A 23127-nucleotide genomic window follows, 5' to 3' on the forward strand; every position below is an offset into this window, starting at 1 on the left:
TTTCCAAGTGGAAGAACTTGCAAAATAGCAGGGTGTTCAAATACTTATTTTTCTCACTGTATATATAAATTAGGACACAGATAGGGATGTGCAGTTTTCCCATCTATTAGATGACAAATTTTAATAGAATGTCAAGCTCAGGAGTGGGACTTTCTGGGTGAAGAGAACGACAAGATTAAACCATCTCATCTACGCGCTATAATGAGAAAGACAACAAAGGCAAGACACTACAAAAATGATGAAACGGCTTAGATGTTGTTTTTAGTCTAGCTCCTTGTTTTCTTTCTGTCTCACTGAAAATGCACCTTCTGAGGAGTCTTCTACCCCCTCTGACGCAAGAAAACGCAAAACAGCAGAGCACAGAACATTTGATGGGCGGGTGCGTCACTACTCCGTTCTACTTCCAGGAAAAAAAGAAAGAAAAACAGGAGAGCAAAAAGAGAGTGAGAAAAGAGGTGTGGATTTAGGTAAGCAGCTGTAGGGAGTGATAAAGGAAAAGCATTGATTTTTCTTTTATTAAGACATCCTCTGGTGGGGAAACAGAGAGAAGAGCTAAAAGAGGGGTGAAAGAGACAGCGATGGTCACAGTGTCTTTCAAAGAGCCACAAATGAGGGAGAAAACAAAGATTACACAATATTCTACGTTTGTCCAATAAAACCAATGATTTTTTTAATAGTCTGTTAATGAATGTCTGCCTCCTACATGCAGACTGATTAACTGTGCATTGCTGCAAAATATTTAAATTGTTTCAGAAGAATGTCACTGCTCAGGTACATGAAGATATAGAGATACAATTTATGCCAGGTCTTCTAAACCTCTTTTAGAGCAGTTGGCTGTCTGATGAGCTCAAAGAAGTGCTTCAGAAGAGCACCGCTATACAGGGCCTCAGAGGAGTATGTCTGCCTCAGACAACACAACATTGCAGACTGGCACCCTAGTGCACTGCTCAGGTGGAAAACATGAAAACATTCAATAATGGCATTTCGAAATGGATAAGACCAAGGCTGTCCACTCTGAGGCTGAAATGAGCCCTCAAAGAAATATCACGGTAAGCTGAAGGACAAAAAAACAACATATCTGTTGCAGGAGTAGGCAGTATGACAAATTCTTATATCACAATATATGATACAGCTATTTTTGCTGCAAATTCAAACCCAAAATGGTTTTAATATTACATAAACATGAAGTAAATGTCTATTTTTCAAGAGTCTAGAGATTTGATAAAGATTAAAGAGAGAACTCATTTGATTCACTTTTTTAAAACTGGAAACAAACCTTCTGAAGGTAAGATAATTCATAACAAATCTCTCCATCAATGCACAAGCAGATTCATATTACGAAATTAAGCAAAAAACATAAATCAACCTACAGTCAGGGGCCACAGAAGGCCTTTTGACAATCCACTGAGCCGCTTTTCCATTATGTTTCTTTGTAAACACGGGCTAGACAGACGTGTTTGATGGTTGTGTTCGCATATTTTGCAGCAGTTTGAGCATGACACTGTATTATAGCAGAAGAATATAGCAGAAGCTCTACTGGTTGACATGCATGTATATCGCCCATGCAGCCCTAATCTGAAGTAAAAGTGACCCAGCCCTGACCTCTGGAGTGTGACCTTCATGTCCAAGCAGCTTCATCTCATTTTCAATGCGGTGAAGCCATCCCTCGTTCTCCTGGAAGTGCTTTTCATTCTCCAACAAGCGTTTCTGCAAGTGCTCCTGGTGAGACTTTATGGAGGCCAGTTTACGCTCATATTTACAGGTGGCCTAAAACAAACCAACAAATGACTAAAACAGGGTTCACACACATACTGAAAGAATTTCTAAGAATTTTCATGATTACTGGATAAGGATTTATAAAAATCATTTTTTAAACAACTGTTTACGTTTATGAATCAGTGTTGTTACCCTTTCGGCCCTGTTGTCAGGAAAGAAGATCAGGCTCTGCTGATGCCACAACTCCCTGTGTCTCATAGTCAACCTGCTTTCATTCAGCTGCTTCTCGATGTCCAGATGCTCTTTACGGACCTGCAGACGTGCTGAAAACACACTTCGCAGGGACTCAGACATCCTGCGCAAACACAAAAAGCACACAGACATTAGACACAGTCACCTATACTGGCTGTATACGTTCTGTGTAGGAAACGTTGCCTGGTGGTTAATGCATATGTTCCGACAAACAAAAGTGGCATTTCACCATGATTTCCTATCCTCTGTACAATATATGTATAAATTAAATTAATAATGATAAAAAATTTCGGAACTGCGGCAGAGTGATAAACGCCAATAAATAAACAAATACAAAAAGCAGCTTAAAATAAAAAGAATGGAGTTTTGTGGTTTAAATAAACTAGTGCAAAACAGCATATGCCATCTGCTGCTAGTTATTAGAAAATAATGTTGACTATAAATCAGATGAATGTGTGCATAGTAATACATTTACAATAAAAGCAGTTTACATAATAGCCTGTGGAAAAGTCAACAACATGGTTAAAAAAAACAACAACAACATTCAGCAGGCCACAATAAAACAATGATGGCACTCTAATTATTATTCACTCAAAAGCTTGGGGTGATTAGGATTACATTTTTTTTTTTATTAATACTTTTATTCAGCAATAATGCTTTAAATTGATCAAATGTGACAAGGATTGATACAGAGAGAATTATAATTTAAAAAAATGCTGCTCAAAGAAATACAAAAATATTAAGCAGCACATCAATTTTCAACATTGATAAAAAAACAAAAATGACTGAGCACTAAATCAGCATATTAGGATTTCTGAAGAATCATGTGATACTGAAGACTGGCATAATGACTGCTGAAAATAGAAAAAAAAGTTATTTTAAATGATAGTATTTCGCAATATTACTGTTTTCCTGTATTTTTTTTTTTATCAAATAAATACAGCTATGGTGAACATACCACCTCTGGCAAAAATATGGAATCACCACAGGATGTTATTCACCCAGCTTTTTTATTTCATAGCAAACCAATTGGATTGAAATTTGGAGTGTTTGTTGGCCATGTCATTGAGTTGATATGCCTTTCCTGAAGAAAAGCTTTAACACTCTTTGCTCTGGGGCAAGATGCATTATCATCCTGAAAAATTACTTCATCATCATCATCACCAAACCTATTTTCTATCGATGGAATGAGAAAAAGAGTCAAAAATTTCAATGTACACCTGTGAATTGACTGTTAAGGTAATAATAATAATACTACTACTACTACATTTATTTTATATAGTGCCTTTAAAAAGTTGCTTTCTCAAAGTGCTTTACAGGCAAACATAACAACAGAGAAAAACAAGACACTTTAAAATACAAAAATAAGCAAATAAAAATGAATAATCAAGTAAAAGCAATCCTAAAATAGAATGATTGTGATTGCCATTTACCCTGGTCCAGAGGCAGTCACCTCTGTTTCATTAAAGTAGCACCAGACAAAAGTTATAGATTATCTCCCTGACCAATGCAGATTCGTGATTCATCATTGATTATCACTTTCATCCAATCATCTACACTCCATCATTGCTACTCTTTATCCGACCAAACCTTGTTTTCTTCTGCTTTGGTTTTCGTTTGGCTTTTCTTTATGTAAATCAAATTTCATTCAGCTGGTTTCTTACAGTTCTGTCACAAATATTGACTCCTGTTTCCACCCTTTTTTCTCCATTTGTTTTGAGCATTTTCTATTTTCAAGGCATATTGCTTTGAGATTTCTATTCTGGCTCTCTGACGTATTCCTTGGTCTGCCCGTATATTTTCCTTTTATAACTTTATACTTGCACCACATTTTAGAAACGCAACTGACTAGGAAGTGGGAACAACCAACTTCTTTGCCAAAGTTGAAATTCCTTGTTGAAGAGTCATGAAAACATTATGGCTTCATGAAACATACCTCAAACAAATTCACTTACATTTTTTTATTTATTAATTTTATTTCAATTAAACAAGTCCAACAGCTCATTAAGGAAAGCACTTGAACAAAACCTTTTTTGTGTCATATCTGTGATTTGTTTGTTTGCTATAAAGTATAAAATGCTATCCACCAAATGTGGTGATTCCATATTTTTTACCAGGGGTTGGAAGAGAAAAAACATTTAAAAATCTTACTGACCTCAAACTTTTGAGCAGTAGAAAAATATGAAACACACCCAACAGATAGCCATGAGTGCATCCAATAATAACTGAGGAGATATCTCACCTTACTGCATCCTTTACTCTTCTATTTGATACAGGCTAGCGCTAAAGGCCATCATGCTCTCATTCAAAAATTCTCCACTGAGAGCCTTCAATACTCCACACAGCCTTTTGCAACATAGCATACGCCACCTCAATGAATGCGTTGAGATATCACCTGAACTGTGTGTGGGCGGTATTAGTTTTGATAAAAAAAAAAAAAAAACATTTGCGAGAGAGTGCAGAGGCTCTATTTGGGGCCATAATGTTGGTGCAGCGCCGACACTGCCAGACTCCTGCATTATTAATGCGGGCAGGAGCACGCCGCCCCTCCTTGCCTCTAAGCACCTCTCTCCCTCACTCGCTCGGCAAGTTGTGAATTCTGATGCCGGTGAATGAAACACGTAGGAGTGAGACTCATTCAGCTTTTTCCCCTCCTCCTCCCCCTCTCCATCCCTCCCACCCTTGCTATTTTCCCTCTTTCTCTCCTCCCTCCACCTCTCCTTCATTTTCTCCCTCCCATCTACGGATGCTGCGGCGGTTTTTGCTGATGAGAAACACACACACACACAAAATCTAAAAGGCTGAGGGTTGGGGGGGCGGGATCTATCGCAAAACCGTGATACATTTTCTGTCCAAAACAAACAAAACTTAAAGGAGAAAAAAAAACAAATGTGAAAAATTAAAGAAAGAGGAAAACACAAAGCACAAGTCTCCACTCTCTGCTGGTCCTGATGAAAAATGCAGATGTAAGAAGACCTCCACCTGCGATGGTGTCTGGCTTTGTCCTGTGTACTCTTACTTATGAATAATTGAGACATATTCAAAGTTTCAAAGGACAGCGTTAAAGAGCTGCACATCACACATGGCATAAAATAAACAACATCTAAACAAACAAAAACACAGGTCTCAAGCTGCATGCTGATGCCTGCAAATAGAGTTTGCTGTGTCGCATGAGTGCACACTTATGGACTGAACGCAACCGTCCTCATACAACACGTGCACACACACAGTGCTTACTTCTCAAATTCTGCTCTCCTCTGGATGGGGATTGGATTAAAGGCAGAAACCTCCACCTTCCGCTCTTCATACTCTTTGAGTTTCTGTTTCAGCATGACAATCTGCAAGCACACACATACTCATTAGGCAAGCTAGTCTCATGTGGATTAGACCCATTTCACCTAACAAGAGAAGCAAACCAGATTTACAAAGTAAATAATTCCACATTAAGATGTGATTAAGGATGAAATTCATCGAGTCTTTTTTTTTACCTCTGCTTTCTGCTTTTCACAGATGATGGCATACTGTCCAATGTGACTGTCCAAGCTCATCACGTTACTCCTCAGCTGAAAAACAGTGAGAGAGAATCAGAAATACGATTAATGTTATAATCACGCTTTGGTACAATCTTTGTTGGTGGTGAACTTGTGGGTTGTTGGTTGAGGGACTGCTGAAGCTGTGCATGCATGTGTAGGACTTACAGTGGATTTGATCTCCTTGGCGCGGTTGGCATATTTGAGAGTGTTGTGTGTATCTTCATAGGAGAGCAAGGATGGGCTGACGTTCGCAATCATCACAGTTCTGCAGTTTCCACCCAGAGAGTCTTTAAGGAGCCGTGTCAGCTTGCTATCTCTGTAAGGAATGTGCGTCTTCTTACACTGAGAATAGAAAACAAACGAAACCATAGAAAAATCAAATTCAAGAATATCACAAAAGGACGTCAATGACACATAACACACAATGGCTTAAAAACAAAAATACAGCTTTCTAAAACTAGGCTGAGATTGCATGATTAAGCTTAATTTCATTATTCTGAGATGAGCTTACATTTAATTTACAACAGATCCTTCGCTAAACATTGCCTTAAAAATGTTACTGACAAGACAAACTTTTGCTCTTTTCTAATATAGCCTAAGTCTAATGAGAATCCTTGTGTCTGGATAGTTGTAAAAGCATTTTAAATGGAAAACATCCAAAAATAACTAAATGGCTAAAACATTGTTACAGGGTGACTTATAATAGCGACAATGTACCCAGAGAGCATATAAGAGACAAATAAATCTTGAGAAATTCACACTGAGGTTTCAAGTCAGCATGAAATAATTCACAAAATGTTCTAAATTCATGTTATTAATCTTATTGTAAACGATTATTTTGTGCATGCTTGATTTTTTTTTTTTATTGTTTTTGACCTTGTAATTTTTAATCAATATGTCATAACTCGATTTTAAGTGAAATGAAAGACTTCTCTCTGGTGATTTATACAGGACTTCAATCATTTAGTCCACTTAACTAGAGATACACTGATTGCAATTTTTCTTGGCTGATTCCGGAACCATTCAATTGCCGATCAAATAACTATAATTGACCACATACAAACAAAAATCTACTTTTCTTCAATCCAAAACCTCCAGTTCATTCCTATGGGATGTTCTGTGAAGCTTGTCTGAGTTCGCAACAGTAACCAGGGAGGGTGAAGTTTATCTTAAATTAACAGCTATCCGAGCATTTCAAAGTATAATTCTCTAGGGCTGCCCCCGACTAAAGATATTCCTAGTCGACTAACACTCCTGCATTTTAGCGATTAGTCGAATAATCGTTCATTTATTATATTAATATAAAAACTTGCGTATATACAAGGAAAGGTATAGTCCAAGTTGAAGTTTAACACTTCCATATGACAGAAAATGCTAAAGCATGATATTAGCGCGTTCAAAATGAAAATTAAGCGCTTAAAACAGAATAGTAAAGCGTTTAAAGTATACAGCGCTTACGGACACAAAAATCAGTGGCCGGAACGTTAGGCTAATTATAACATAAAAACAGCAATCAGACTGTCTGTGCATTTTAATAATTTATTATCAAAAATACAAACTGTAACAGTTACATGTCAAAAAAAAAAAAAAAAAAACAGTTTTGAATAAAATAAACTAAAATTCGTTCTTTAAAATAAATTAAATAAACTCATTAGTAACTTAGGCCTAGTACAAAACAAGGCAAAAAATAAAAATAAATAAAAAAATACTGTAGCAAAAACGCTGTTTGGTATAAAAATACAGTGGAAAATTAATATAATTTTTATATTGTTCAAAAGGAAAATTAACAAAAACGAACAATTTAATAAATGCACATGGCACATCGCACAACGCCAAAACTTAGAATAAAAAAGAAGGCGGCAAACAAATCAACAGCCTAAGGATTTGATTAAATTGTTTAGAACAACTATATTTAAGACAAAATGTGGAACAAATAATTTAAAGAACACAAATACAAATAAAAAATATCAGAGCAAAGCCGCAAACTGCCATTAAGACGACGGATGAGTCTTGACCTTAAACAACAAATTGCAAACATCAGACTAATTTTTCTTCCAGAATAAAAAACAACTTCTGCATTATATAAAAACGAATAAATAAAAATAATATGTATTTATTTATTTGTATAGCCTACCCCTCATAAAAATACCCGTTTTTTATTTTTTTATTTTTTATATAGCCTAACGGATAGCAAACAGAAACACTACAAAAAGGAAATTAAGCATTCTTACCTAAGCTTTCAATTCGATTTTATTTTTTTCATATTATGTGAGAGGAACACCAGCTTGTCCACATTGTTGGGAAGAAGGGAGCTTCTCGACTTGATCACAATGAAGCCGGCCGCTCTGATGGAGTGGATGTGGAAGGGATACAGTTTAGCTGCTTAAGGCGGCGCTCACATATCGCGCATAAAAACGCGTAGAAAACGCTAGGCGCGCCGCGTTCTCCTTTTTCGAAAGCGCTAGGGCGGTTGCGCTCTGCTAAGCAACCATCAGCCGCACTGTCCGTTACAGTTGTCACGTGACCTACGGTGCGCTTGCGGCATTCTGAAAAGTTGAGATGTTTTTATCTCGATGCGAAGCGGACGCGCTCGGAAAAAACGAGGGGTCTGTACATATATAAAGTGCGCTTTGGTATACAGCGAGGCACGAGATCTCGTTGATCTCTCGTTGCTTTGATGTCATGTCATACACTGATTGCGCAGCCCCTGATTGCGTAATTTTTTCACGTGATTTTTTTTTGCGACTAACCGACTAATGAAAATGTATTCGACCAAGCCCTCTTCATATCGACTAACGTTTAGTCGACTATTTGGGGGCAGCCCTATAATTCTCAATAAAAAAAAAGTTGGTTCCAAAACTTGATTTGGTTATAGATTTTGGTTTCAAAATGTGCTGTTCATAAGACTAAGCCCATTGCTTGCAAAGCCACATATTAATTTCCTTCAGTACATTTAAAGGTGCTCTAAGCGATGTCACGCGTTTTTTAGGCCAAAACATTTGTCGTCACATCCAGCAAACATATCCTCACTATCCACTAGCCGCATGTCCCCTGAACACACTGTAAAAAAAAACCCAAAAAAACACGGTCTCTTTAGACAGCCCAGGCTCCACAAACAGCAAAAAAAAAAAACTGGCCCAGCCTTGGCCACGAAACATAACAGTGTTCCAGCCAATAACCGACAAGAATGATTTGGGGGTGGGGGTTGGGGTGTTAGTGCGCGTGCACATGAAGGGGGGTGTGGGGAGTGGAGGACAGAGAAACATGAAGAGGGAAGTTAGCTAGAGGAGAGATGTCCTAACAACAACTAACGTTAAAATGGTATATTCTCTTGAATTTTGATACGGCCGACACACGACGTTCCGATGAACAAATAAAGAATAGGGAAAAGGAGAAGGAACGTGAAGTCCCGAATGCACATCGGAAAAGCGTTCAAAAGGTGGCGAGAACTCCGCCGGCAGAAGGGCTTCCAATCCGACATTCAGGTGGCTCTCTTTTTGCTGGACAGGTGGGTAAATCCAGTTTGTTTTTTTCTAAATCCACGGAAGGGAGGGGGAGGGGATGGGATGAGGACGAGGGAGGGTCGAGCTAGCCTCCGTTTTGTTTGACAATACTTCGAACGTCAACAAGAAGTGATGTCACCCAGCATTGGTTAGAGCACCTTTAAAGGGATAGTTCACCCAAAAATGAAAATTCTGTCATCATTACTCACCTTCCTCAAGTTGTTCTAAACATGTATGTGACATGCAAGTTTTTGTGTTCAACAGAACAAAGAAACACGTTTAGAATGACATGAGGGTGAGTAAATGACAAAATTTTAATTTGTGGGTGAATTAACTCTCTAAGGTAGCAAAAAACACTGATGCTGACTGACCTTCTCTACACATCCTAACAATAACTTCAAATTTATCTAATCTCAACAGCTTCATACCGTTACAAGCGTTGAAAGAGCCAGTTAGCACTCTGGCTTTCATCTTGCTGGTCTGTCTGACCCGAAAGGAAAGCATTCACAAACTGATGGTCTAATTAATCTCAGGATCCAGCGATTGATACACAGTCCATATACAATGGCACCCACAAAAAAAACTTCAAAGCCAAGTTTCCACTTTGCTAATGTGAAAACATACATGGAGAATGACATATGCACAATTTGCCAACACAAACACAAGAGCAGTCACAAAAAAAAAACAGCAGTCAGGGGATGGAAATGTGGAAACGTTGTATATCTGATCTCGTCCAGCTTATGTATCAAACTATAGCCTACATCTGGACTGTGTATGTGCTCATGTTTTCATTATAGCTTTGAATCAAGTGGTGGCCTGCTGGGAACTTCACAAATCCCTTTGCAAAGCGGTGTAATAAAGACCTAGGCCCACTTTTCAGCCATTTTCTCGTTCTCTGGTAGGAACTGCTGCACCAAGAAGAAAAAATGGCATTTTTAGTGATAAAACACCAGATTATGTAACCGAAAAACATACAAGCTGCACCATCATGATAGCAAGTTTGTGAAAAATCACATTTCTGAAGGCAGCATGTTCCCTCTGTTGGCGCGACAACGTTAGCAGTGTGTGTGAGAGTGCGAGTGGCCTGTTTCGGGCCCTCCCAGGAGAACGTGGGTAAGGAGAGCCGTCTGTGTGACAGGTTAATTTATGCGGATGGCATGAAAACAATACCTATGAAACTGCACTGCGGAGGGGCCCAGAGACAGGGACAAACCTCCTCACCTTACACACACCAGCCAAAACACTCTGGCATCAAACGGGAAATACAAAAACCACAGAAGACACAACACAAACATAAAAGTACATCAACAAATCAAACAATCCCATGGCAATATTTAAACAGTGCCAGAACAACAACATATGGGGACATGACGACAAGTACAATCAATTTACAAGAACAATGAAAAGAACATGGATGCTGCTTTGACAGACAATAAACAGAAAGAGGGCCTGAACTTATCCAGCACCAAAATAACTCAAGTGAACATCTCAGTTTTTTGACCATTCCCATATTTATGGGTCACAGGCTTGTTCGAGTCAGCTGTTCTACAGGCGAAAAAAAAGATGTACTGCATGCTGAAAAACTCCAGACAAAGCAAACGAGTACAAAACTAGAACAGCCTTAACGTTTAAATAATGCCTCCCTCCATTTTGCTCTTCAGTAAAATAAACACAAACAAAGCCAGCAATTTAGATACTTGGACATGAGCTAGAACAAGTAAACTTCTACAGTACTTCATCACTTAAAACAAACGTTTGAGAAACAACAGTTACAATGCGGTTACACACGCACATGGTTGTGACAGCAGTCAACCCATTAGGGCTGGGCAAAAAATATCGATTTCTCGATTTTAATCGATTCTCATTTTTACGAAACGATATCGATTCTTAAATCCCAAGAATCGATTAGTCATCCTGTTTTCAGTTGATGAATGAATGAACATTGTTGCGCGCATCCAATCCAATAAATCGCAATCATCTTTGTGCTTTGTTATTATTCATATGAAACAAAGTCTCAGATTTCAAATTACGTCCATTTTCTTACGAAATTCAAAAACATAATTAACGTTTTGACGCTGTGGCGTGAGATCGCTCTGGCGCAGCTCAGCTCAAGAGAAGCAGCAGCGCGGAGCGCACGTGATCTTCTTCCGCCTTAATAACACCAGTTACAGCGCGAAATAAACATGAATGAGCATCTGAAAGTGTGTTAAAAGATAGAGTACAACTTATCGAAGTCCGTATCATGTCACATGGAATCGCTCAATCACTGTTTCAACCGTGGAAAGACGTTAGTAAACAATGTCATGTAACGTCACATTTACCTCAGAAAAACCATATATCCAGTGACCATAAACTCGTTAGTCAGCTAGAAAAATTTACTCTAGAGAGGAGCATTTTGTTAAATATATGCACCATATTACATATTCATTATAATGTTTAATGTTCTTCAATATTTAATGCATGTTTGAATAAATCTGGAAAAATTTTTATGACAGCCACCATTTAAATTTTTATATAATTTCATATAACTTTATTATTATAAAAATAAATAAAAGTGTATTTTAAGTGTTTGTATCCAAATCAGTTAATTTTTACTTTCAATATTATAGTAGGCTAATGAAGCCTATAGGCTACAACTGACTCCCAGTTACAATAATAGTTAAGAGATTTGTTTTCCTTGAGAAAATTTGCAATGTATTGTACCTGATATCCAAAATAATCGATATTGAATCGAATCGAATCATAATCGAAATCGAATCGAATTGCAAGCTTGTGAATCGAAATCGAATCGAATTGTGAAATTTGTGTCAATACCCAGCCCTACAACCCATGCAAGCAAAGTTCGGAGTCTGTAAGAAATGAACACATATTCAGCAAGGACACAACAAATTGAGCAAAAGTGACAGAAAAGACATTCGTAATAATACAAAACATTATTATTTCAAATAAATACATTTAAATTTTCTGTTCATCAAAGAATCCTAGAAAAAAATATCAGTTCCAACTTCCAACAAAAATGGCAGCACAACTGTTTTCAACATTGATAATTAATTAAAGGGATATTTCACCAATTAGCATTAAGCTTTGTATCAGTAGAAACCCGGTAGTATTTTCGAATGACCGTGACCGTGAAGACATGTCCCCCTGAGACGAGAGATTTCTGTATTGTGTGTCTGAAAAAAAAACCCTCAGATGACGCAAAAATGACGTCTTTTTGCGTCATCGGAGGCTTTTTTGGCCAGAGGCTAGAGACTACAGCCAGTAGTAGGAGCTAGTTCCCCATGTTTTCAACCCGCCCATAGGGGGTGGAATCTCACGATAAAACTGCGTCTTTTCAGTTTCGGGTCAACTAGTAGCCTAGTTGTATCATTTCTTCCAATACCTCTGTACCTGGTAGGCGTGGCTTGGGAGTGGCCTCAAAGGGCAGCGAAGCAAGTGCATTCTGGGAGTTGTTGTCTTTCATCCACATGAGCCAAAATTAAATTTTCTGGCTTTTCTCAGTCTAGAAGGCACCAACTTCTAAAATAATTTCACATTTCTACTACATAAATGACCCAATTTAAATACACATTCATCTTTCCAGCAGTGAAATATCCCTTTAAGAAATATTTTTTTGAGCACCAGATCAGCATATTAGAATGATTTCTGAAGGATCATGTGACACTGAAGACTGGAGTAATGATGCTGAAAATTCAGCTTTGACATCACAGGAATAATTTTTTTTATTTATTAAAATAGAAAACAGCTATTTTAAAATTACATTTAATATTTTACAATATTACAGTTTACCGTATTTTTAATAAAAATAAATACGCAATAATAATAATAATAATAATAATAATAATAATAATAACACCACCATATATAATAATAAATCACCAAAATCATATTTTTAGAATGCATTCAGTTGATGTGCTTTGGTTGAGAAGAAGTCAAACGCCAAGTCAAATGAGCAACAGGTGCAGCTTGTACCAAAGAAAGAGGCTGTGTCCGTTGTTTGGATAAATGTTGCCTTCAGTAAAGAACACAGACACACACAGACACACAGACAGACAGACAGACAGACAGACAGACAGACAGACAGACAGACAGACAGACAGACAGACAGACAGACCCCCCCCCCCCCGCTTGCGACCTCACGGAAGTTTGTCAATTGTATATGAAAAATGAGAAAACCTGCACTTAACCTTTTCACAGGCATTTTTTCCCCCCATAATTAGACAGATATTGTGATGCATCATTATAGGATTGTCTAGCGATATATCGATTATCGCAGAATTGCTGTATCGTGAAATTATCGGTATCTTGAGCCATGTATCATATCGGGAGGTACCCTGTGATTCCCACCATCAGCCACATACTGTCATCAGCTACATACTCATTGCTGCAACCTTTCATGTGACAGGAGTAGATCTAAATATAATGCTATAATCAACACTTTTCACAATTAGTTAATCTCCACAGCTGTAATAGTACAAGTTTTCGAGAGAGTTCCACATGTAATGCTCATTTCATATGCAAGATGTTAGTCAATCATAGCAGTGGTCGTTTACACTGATGTATCACAGCAGACCCTTTCAACAGAGCATTCAAATAAGAGGGATAAAATCTGTGTAGAAAATGGACATTTATTTCTAAAGTGACTATTTTTATGCAAAAATCATACTAACATAAGTGCACCTCAGGAAACATTGTAAAATAAAAATGCAGTTCATGACCCCTTTAATGTAGGGTTCTCAAGTCTCACGCATTGGCCGTGAGACATACGCAATTCAACCAGTTCACACGCCACACCGTGTATTACTCACGCTGAAAAGGCAATGCCAACCAAGTTGTCCTGCAAGCTTTATATATAACGTTATATACGAGGCGCAGGCACACAAAGTGAAGTTTCCTGCCGCCAGCACGTATCTCGGCCAGATTGCGTTCGTTACTAGATAACCAACAACATCCCGCAAACACACGTGGTGATGGAGAAGGTAAGTTGGAAGAAAGGTTGTCTAAAATTTTTAGGCTAGAACATTTAATATACTGTATAGCCCATCGTATACATTATTATTGATGCAGTCAAAAACTCTACAACTACTTTGCACCCAGGCCAGAAGCTTTGGCTCAGTTTGGCTAGCTTACGTTATCTGAAACGAAGGGAAATGTTAGTATGGGAAGGAATGAAGATGTATTTCTTCATTTTATTTTAAATTATATATTATACTGTATTAATAGTCTTTCTAGTTACATTAAGGCTACGTGTATTAAAGCAGAGTGCTCTAGGTAATATTTTATATTCTGTCAAAACATACATTAATCATTGCCATTGCATTTTTTCAAAGATGTCCCCCTACCCCTGTTATCAAGGCATCAAAATGTGCAACAAACACTTACAACACAAAACACATTTCATAAGCTGGAGTGTGTACACACACACACCTTAATACTCTAATATGTAATTTGTTCACAATGTCCCACCACACAATAAATTATTATACCATTTCGACTAGACACATTCAAAATGCAAAAAGAATTGTTTTTCCAAACTGTTTGGAGCAATTTGTTATATTTTTGTATATTTGTAATTTTGAAATATAACATTAAAGAGTATATTTGATGTGATGAATTGCTCTGTCATTTATCAGATTTACTTTTTAATGGGTAAAATTGGGGGGCGGGGCTCCATTAGGGCCCCTGCCCTAACCGCATGTGATCTCACTCCAAGCTTTTGATAAAACTTGAGAACCCTGTTAATGTATGTTTTTTTTTGCAAAAATATATTTAAACAACGTTTTTTTTGTTTTTTTTTCAAAACACCTATTGCCTATAATTATGTGCGGTGAACCAACTCACGCGATTTATGTTTTTGAGCTTCGGAATTTCTGTTAAGGGATCAGTGCCCTGACTACTGAACTAGGGAGCTGATTAAGACACCCTGTGATGGCAAAGCTGAATATTCAGCAGTGTCACATGATCCTTCAGAAATCATTCTAATGCTGCTGATTTGGTGCTCAAGAAACATTTCTTATCAATGTTGAAAACAGTGACTCTTAATATTTCTGTGGAACTGATACATTTTTCAGGATTCTTTGATAAGCAGAAAGATCAAAAGAAATCTTGTGTAAGATTAAGAAAGGCTTTACTGTCACTTTTGATCAATTTAATGCCTCCTTGCTAAATACAAGTATTAATTTCTTTAAAAATAAAATAAATAATAATATAATTATATATCTTACTGAACCCAGCCATTAAATTGTTTTTACAGGTGTGACTCAAATTGATTTGTACCCTATAATAAAATTTGAGTCAAACCTGTAAATAGGATAGTCAATCACAAAAACTGACTGTGATTCCTCCTTTCAAATCACCTAAACCCAGCAATTAATTTATAGTGCAGTAATTTGAAGAAATAAATTTCAAAAAGCAGACATGAAACACATCAGCTTCCATTCAGTGATTTTTCATAACCAACGCGAGTTAAAAGTTGAATAATCTGAATACACCGCAGCAAATTCCCACCTAACACCCAATAATAATAACTAAAGGATGGTTTATAATAGCTTATGGCATGAAACAAACACAGCACGGCAGATTTAACAGCCATTTTCTAAGACTACATTCTATATCCGTCACGGGCTAATGGGATTGGGTGGTAAATTACCCTCAAACAGCCTCAGAGACGGAAAATCTGGATACAGTTCCACACAGCATCTCTGGTGGAGGCCTACTGGAATCAGCACTAGTGCATGAGCAGCAGCACACACACACACACACACACGAAAGAGATAAGTGTACACAACAGAGTCTGAGTTGTAGGTTTCCTAACCCTGATAGCATCAGTTCCTGAACCACTGTACCAGTGAAACCTTTAGGTTTGTCCCAAAAGCAAAGAAGAGAGGGGAAGACTAATACCATCAGAGTAAATGTGCCACAGCACGTTATGAACCAAGCTGACCCAGACTGGATAAAGACCAAAAAAGGTTAAAGTGAAGATAAGTAATAGTAGTGTGATACAGTAAATACATTTGTTTACATCACAGCAAGGGGCAGGTAATTGCTTTTGTGGTAGGCCCACACAGAATTTGCGTGCCCATTGTACGCATTTAAATTTGTGTTTAATGAAGCTAAAAGTAAGACATTCTTTGATAAACTCATTCAAACACTAATTGACAATGATAGTGAACAACAAATTTTGCTATCAATTAGTCAGACATATGCACTTTTTTTTTTAGGTGTTAAGAGTCTTATTGCAAAACATTTCATTGTAGCTGAATACTGTGAACAAATATAAAAAAGCTAAAGAACACAAACAAAAGGAACTTTTGTCTGTGGTTTAAAAATACCATAGCAAAAACAACTAGGCTAGCCTAACTAATATAAATTTCAAGCATTATTAAAGACAAGTAAACACTTGTAAACACAGTAATTAAAAAAATAACAAAAACAAACTAGCAATTGCACAAATAAATACAACTGAAAGATATGACTGAAATAAAGTGTTATAAGATTTTAAGGTATTCAGGTACAGAAACTGTAATCAAATGAAAAATAACACCGCACTTTATAAAATATACTAGAGCCCGACCGATAAAGGATTTAAGGCCGATACCGATACAAATATTTGGTGATTTAAAAATCCGATATTCCGATATATCGGCCGATATACATTTTAAAAATCCAGAAATGCGTAACAAAACCATATTTCCCTAACATTAGTTATTTATGAGTCCTCAGCCTCACTAAAATATGATAATGCAGTTTAAAAATAAACTTTTGTTTTATTGTTACAACAGAACAGAGGAACATCAAAATATATTAAAGTTCTGATAAATAAAATGTATAAAAATACAAACTTAAGATATGAAACTTAAAGTCCTTTGAACAAAAACAAGACAAAGATCACACCATTAAGTGACTCATTAACTGCGGCTGAACGAAGCCAGCAACGCAAACTTGAGTCACTTGGATTTCTCACACACACACACACACACACACACACACACACACACACACACACACACACACACACACACACACACACACACACACACACACACACACACACACACACACACACACACACACACACACACACACACACACACACACACACACACACACACACACACACACACACACACACACACACACACACACACACACACACACACGTAAAAGAAAACCTAGCTTTTATGCACAGGCTATGTTTGATACTGTTTCTCCATGTCTAAATGTTCACTCCTTGCGTGCCTAACTTACGTTTTACAATGCAGGGACTTACGGTGGCCCAATAGTGCACAACACAACGAAATTTAAAAAGCAAACATAAGTTCACAACACAACGAAATTTAAAAAGCAAACATAAGTTCACAACACAATGAAATTAATCCACAACACAGCGGAAATGAGCCACAACACAACGGAAAATGTACAACACAGCGAAATAAAGGTGCAACACAACGGAAATGCTCCCGACCACTAGAGGGCTCTCGGAGCGCAATAAAGTTAGTTTTCCATGCCACTGAGTCTAAAAAAATTACACCACCACTATTAGTTTTAACAGTATGTAGCTAATAATTGTATATCGACATTTATTAATTCAAAATCACCTACATGCATTAAAGCTGCATATTTATACTCTAGAATGCTTTGACGCGCTACCAGCGCATGATTCCTAAGGGAATATCCGCCAATTCTTTCAAGTTCTTTAAAACGCATAATTTGTATTAAAGGGCACCTATTATGCAAAATTCACTTTTACATGGTGTTTGAACATAAATGTGTGTTGGCAGTGTGTGAGCAAAACCACCCTAGAATGATAAAAATCCACCCAGTGTTTTTTTTACAATCTCAATAAATCATAAGCACTGTCTCAGAATGAGCTGTTCTCAGATTCGGCGCAATGTGACGTCACTTTGCACAGGCCCCTGCCACGACTGTTGAGTGACACTTCAGTTTGAGCCTAGACCCGCCCTGAGTGAGCTGGACACAGAGTCCGCCATTGTTCGACGCTTGAGCAGCTGTAGACAAGAATGTCTCCTAAGCGATTGAGGTGTGTTGTTGATGGATCTAAGAATGAACATAGCAGTCTTCATTTACTCCCGTTGTTACTCAAGGATGGATCTGTACTGTTTGTGATCAAGCTTACACTCTCCGGAGCAACAGGCCTAACGTGACTGGACACGGAAGAAATGAAAGTGCGAGCGCGCTCTTTATGACAGCTCTTTGAGTCATTTTACGGATATAAGGTTTACCAGTTTATTTAGCACCCACTGAAAAGGTGTGTTGTTTACTGTTAGTTGTAACGAGTGTTTTGTGTACTTCGCTGTGTATGTTGTTGATAATGAAAGGGAGGGAGGGAGGGGGAGAGAGAGAGAGAGAGAGAGAGAGAGAGAGAGAGAGAGAGAGAGAGAGAAAGAAGAGAGAGAGAGAGAGAGAGAGAGAGAGAGAGAGAGAGAGAGAGAGAGAGAGAGAGAGAGAGAGAGAGAGAGAGAGAGAGAGAGAGAGAGAGAGAGAGAGAGAGAGAGAGAGTGTGAGTGAGTGAGTTTATGGATAAGACTTTAATGCGCACTTCTTATACTATGTTTATTCAGCTCTTACAGAGATTCTCTGGAGTAAAACTAACGCTCATCTTTTGTGTGATGTACAATAAACTTCACTGAACTCATCAGTATATTTTGGTCATCATTCGAATTAGGCACAGGACGTGATGTTTCCTGAAGGTGTTCTGCACAAACTCCTGCAGCTCGGGGGTGAACAAATAAGTTATAACCATAATTAAACTAAACTATACCTGTTCTATGTCCATACAGCATATATTCTCTGGCTCTGTGGGCATTATTGTCCGACTCCGAGTCGAAATGAACACCGCAACTGAGAGTTTCTGTTCTGATATTATCAGATTAAATTGTCCTGAGAGACTGAGCGTGAGCTCGTGAGGCTCCGCCCCCTGTGCCATGCAGCAGCAGTTAATTTGCATTTAAAGGGCACACACTAAAACAGCGCGTTTTTCTGAGCCCCAAAAAATTACAATTTAAACATGCTGTAAAAAATGATCTGTTGGGTGTTTTGAGCTAAAACTTCACATACATACTCTGGGGACATCAGAGACTTATTTTACATCTTGTGAAAAGAGTCATAATAGGTGCCCTTTAATTAAAATTACTTTTAACATTCAAAAACAGACATGTTCCAAATCCAAATCTTGATTGTATTGGTAGTAGACTGACTTACTACAGCTGATTTTTTCCCAATACCTCCCTTCATTACAGTAAACAATTATATTTTTAGGAAATTTCTGTAATATAATAAAAGTTTTTTTTTCTTTTATCATGTTTCAAAGGTTGTAGTTCCTATTAACCAGACTGACTTACAACAGGTGAAATTGTGCCAATAGCTCCCTATATGCACAGTACACAATTTGCTTTTTATAAAAACATTAGGCCTACTGTAATTCACCTAAAGGTTTTTTTTTCATGTCCCAAAGCTTGTGGTAGGTTCCTAGTGACTTATTACAGCTGAAATTGTGCCAATACCTTCCTGTAATTCTGCAATTCACCAAATGGTTTTGATTATTCAAATTATATTATAATAAATTATACGTTTTAACCACTTGGTGGAATTGCCAGACGTTTCCTTAGGGACGCGCTGTGGTAGAGCGTCAAAGCATTCTCCAGTATAAATACGCAGCTATAATTAATGTCGGTGATTTTGATGTATATTTTATGTGGATATACAATGGTTACATACTGTAAAAACTAAACGTGGTATTGCTAAATTAAGACTGCCGACTCTATATAACAATGGCAAGGAAAACTAACTTTACCGCGCTCCAAGAGCCCTCTAGTGGTCGGGAGCATTTCCGTTGTGTTGCGGCTTTATTTCGTTGTGTTGTACATTTTCCGTTGTGTTGTGGCTCATTTATTTCCGTTGTGTTGTGGCTCATTTCCGTTGTGTTGTGGATTAGTTTCGTAGTGTTGTGTAATACTGGGCCACCGTAGGGACTGGAACTACAGATATGCTAGTTATAAATACAGTAATCATTACTTTATTTAGGCAGAATAAGTTTGTTGTGTTTTCCAAGCTCATTAATGTTAGCGGTCTTCCACTGATAGCCATGGCATTAGCTAGCTTTGCGGTTAGCTAAAGTCTATGATAAGCCATAATTTAGTATATAATTTATACTTTCAAAATAATAAAACTGTCACGCTATTAAAGAAATACATCTTCAGTCACATTGTCCAAGTTAAACCGACAGTCAGTCAACTATACTGTAACAACGTAACGTTAACGTAATTACTAGCTAATACCGTTTCACTCTCGGCTTACATGTAACAGCAGCAAAACTGGACATGGCAGTCACGAATTTTGTCATACTTATTTGAGTTAAGAGAACTGAAGGGGATGTTCTTTTAATTGTTATTCAAGCAATGTATGTCTTGTGACAGTTGCCAAATTACCATGAACACACTTCACAGATGATTGTGGATGTTCGCTCTGCCTGACTGTTGCCAACAGGGACGTTGTAGAGTGCCCTCTGGGGCCAAACTATGCAACGCCAAAACTCATTACATGGTGTTTCGTCCGGTTTTATTTATTTATTTTTTTAAATATTCATTTATCGGCCATTGTAAATGCCGATACCGAAAGTTTGGAAAATGCCTAATATCGACCCGCCGATATATCGGTCAGGCTCTAAAATATAAATTACAAATATAGTTACAAAAGTTATTCAGTCAAGAACAGCGAGTTAATTTTTTCTTTGTCTTTGGTTGGCTGCTGTCACTTTAAGAGCTGCACGCATACTGTTACATATGCGTTTTCTTGTTCAGCTGTTTATGCTCACTTAAGACATAACCGACTGTGTTTACGAGTATATTTTGAAATTTTTCCGTTCAAGTGCAAAAAGAACCAGAAGAGAACTCAGTTCAGTATCACGCAGTATAAAGTATGAGACCCATTTTTGTGCTTGCGCTTTGGATGTGCGTGCAGCACAGGAAACAATGCGCGATTCTTCTTGCGCTTGAATGGTTTAAAATTACATTAAAATACCCTTTTCTGTGAGTGTGCTTTGAATGAGTGTGCAGCACAGAAAACAGTGAACGGATCTTCCTGCGCTTGAATGGTTTAAAGTCATATTAAAATGCACAAAAAGGAATCAATAAGAGGAATCGAAATGCGCACGTCTTATCGAGTCCCCGGTTTTTGGAATTTTAAAAAGTTCTAAAATGGAACTGGTTCTCGATACCCAACTCTAGCCCAAAACATTAAAGTTTGATTCTATGAGAATTAGGGCAGTCCACACCACAAATATAACAATAACAATACAGAGGAACAACATCATTGGAATCACTTTCAGAATTTTTTTCCAGCTGATAAAAACACTGACAGCCAATCAGAATCCAACCAACTTTAACAAGCTTGAGCATTTAAAGACGACATAACTGCAGCATGCACTTACAATAAAGAGAACACTGGCATATGTTAATGTGGACACTAATATAATAATCGTTCTAGGTGTTAAGTCTTTTGATTAAAAGACTTTTAAGATAGTGAGAAAAAATTCTAAATGTCCAAACCTATAACTAAAAGCATACACATTTCATTAAATTGCAGCCCATGTTTACAACATCAAAATCGCATAAAATGTTTTCAATTTAATAATAAAAACAGATCTCTTTTCAGCAAGATCTGGGTAATCCCTCAATCTTAACGGGAGGTGTAGACCTACTTTGGGGTTGGCAAGCGTGTTGATGACGTTCCCCAGGGCGAGGAGTGAGCGGTTGATGTTGGCCCCTTCTCTGAGACGAGCCCCCTTGGCGTTGGTCGCACTGGCTCTTTCTGAGCCGGCCAGGTCGATTAAGCTCATCTTGGCCACACGAACATTTGGATTGAGACTGGCTGTCTTATCCTGCTGCCTCAAGTAGATCTGAAGAAAAAAGATGGAGTGAGAACATTTCTCAGGCTGAATATTTATATTTTCTCCTGACAACTTTATAAGCCAGCTGACACTGGTTTAAATTTTGCAGTTATCTCTGAAACACCCAGATCAATTGATAGATGACTGAGATGTTGGATTGCAGAGAAGATCAAAGCTTTATTACTTTTGAAATCACAAACTACGTTCATGAGTATAGGTAGGGCTGGGCGATAAAACGGTATCGGTATTTATCGACGGTACACCATTGTCAGTAACAATATAAAAAATGTTAGATATATTGCACAATATTTTCCTAAAAATGCGCGCATTGCTGGCACGACCACGACAATGTTGCCCAACATCAAATGGCAAACATAATGAAAGCAGAATGAAACTGCGCTACTCATTATTTTGTGCTTCACGGACCGTTTATCAGGTTGGACCAATGCAGCGCGAGCCGATCTTAAAGGTCCCGTTCTGCGTGATCCCATGTTTCAAACTTTAGTTAGTGTGTAATGTTGCTGTTAGAGCATAAATAATATCTGTAAAATTATAAAGCTCAAAGTTCAATGCCAAGCGAGATATTTTATTTAACAGAAGTTGACTACAAAAAACGGCTCGTTTGGACTACACCCCTCTACTTCCTTCTTTAGTGATGTCACTAGAACCGTTTCTTGACTAACCTCCGCCCACAGAAATGCTCCCTCAACTCTACTGGCTACTTGCGCACTTCTTATAACTTAGGCTACTGTGTTTACTCAGCTCTTACGGTGATTTTCTGAAGTAAAACTGACGCTTCATCTTTTGTGTGATGTACAATAAACTTTATTAAACTCATCAGTACATGTTTGATCATCATTCAGACAGCAGACTTGTAGGCTATTAATAAATAATGGATACATAGCCTACAAGCAGATGACAAATACGTTATAATAACCGTAATTAAACTACTAAACCATACCTGTTTCATCTCTATACAGCACTCTGACTCTGTAGGCATTATTGTCCGACTCGAAATGAACGCCGTTACTGAGAGTTTCTGATATTATCATCATTCCGTGAGATGAATTTTTCCTGACAGACTGAGCGCGAGCTCATGAAGCTCCGCCCCCTGTGTCGTCCAGCAGCAGCTCATTTGCATTTAAAGGGCACACACTGAAACAGCTCGTTTTTCTGAGCCCCAAAAAATGTCAATTTAAACATGCTGTAAAAAATG

At 37.7% G+C, this 23127-nt stretch overlaps 1 protein-coding gene across 1 annotated transcript in view; it reads right to left on the reverse strand.

Moving 5' to 3' along the window:
* The window catches only part of kif18a (kinesin family member 18A), a 40226-nt gene that overhangs the window by 8612 nt on the left and 8487 nt on the right, over window positions 1-23127 (reverse strand). The window contains exons 6-11 of the mRNA XM_079866900.1: window positions 21723-21920; window positions 5667-5843; window positions 5457-5531; window positions 5206-5306; window positions 1909-2071; window positions 1603-1767 (exon numbers count right to left, since the gene is read on the reverse strand). Of these exons, the coding sequence (XP_079723026.1) occupies window positions 1603-1767; window positions 1909-2071; window positions 5206-5306; window positions 5457-5531; window positions 5667-5843; window positions 21723-21920 (879 nt within the window). The remainder of the gene's footprint in view (window positions 1-1602; window positions 1768-1908; window positions 2072-5205; window positions 5307-5456; window positions 5532-5666; window positions 5844-21722; window positions 21921-23127) is intronic.

Source organism: Squalius cephalus (assembly GCF_949319135.1).
Source record: "Squalius cephalus genome assembly, chromosome: 3".
In the NCBI taxonomy this organism is placed as follows: domain Eukaryota; kingdom Metazoa; phylum Chordata; class Actinopteri; order Cypriniformes; family Leuciscidae; genus Squalius; species Squalius cephalus.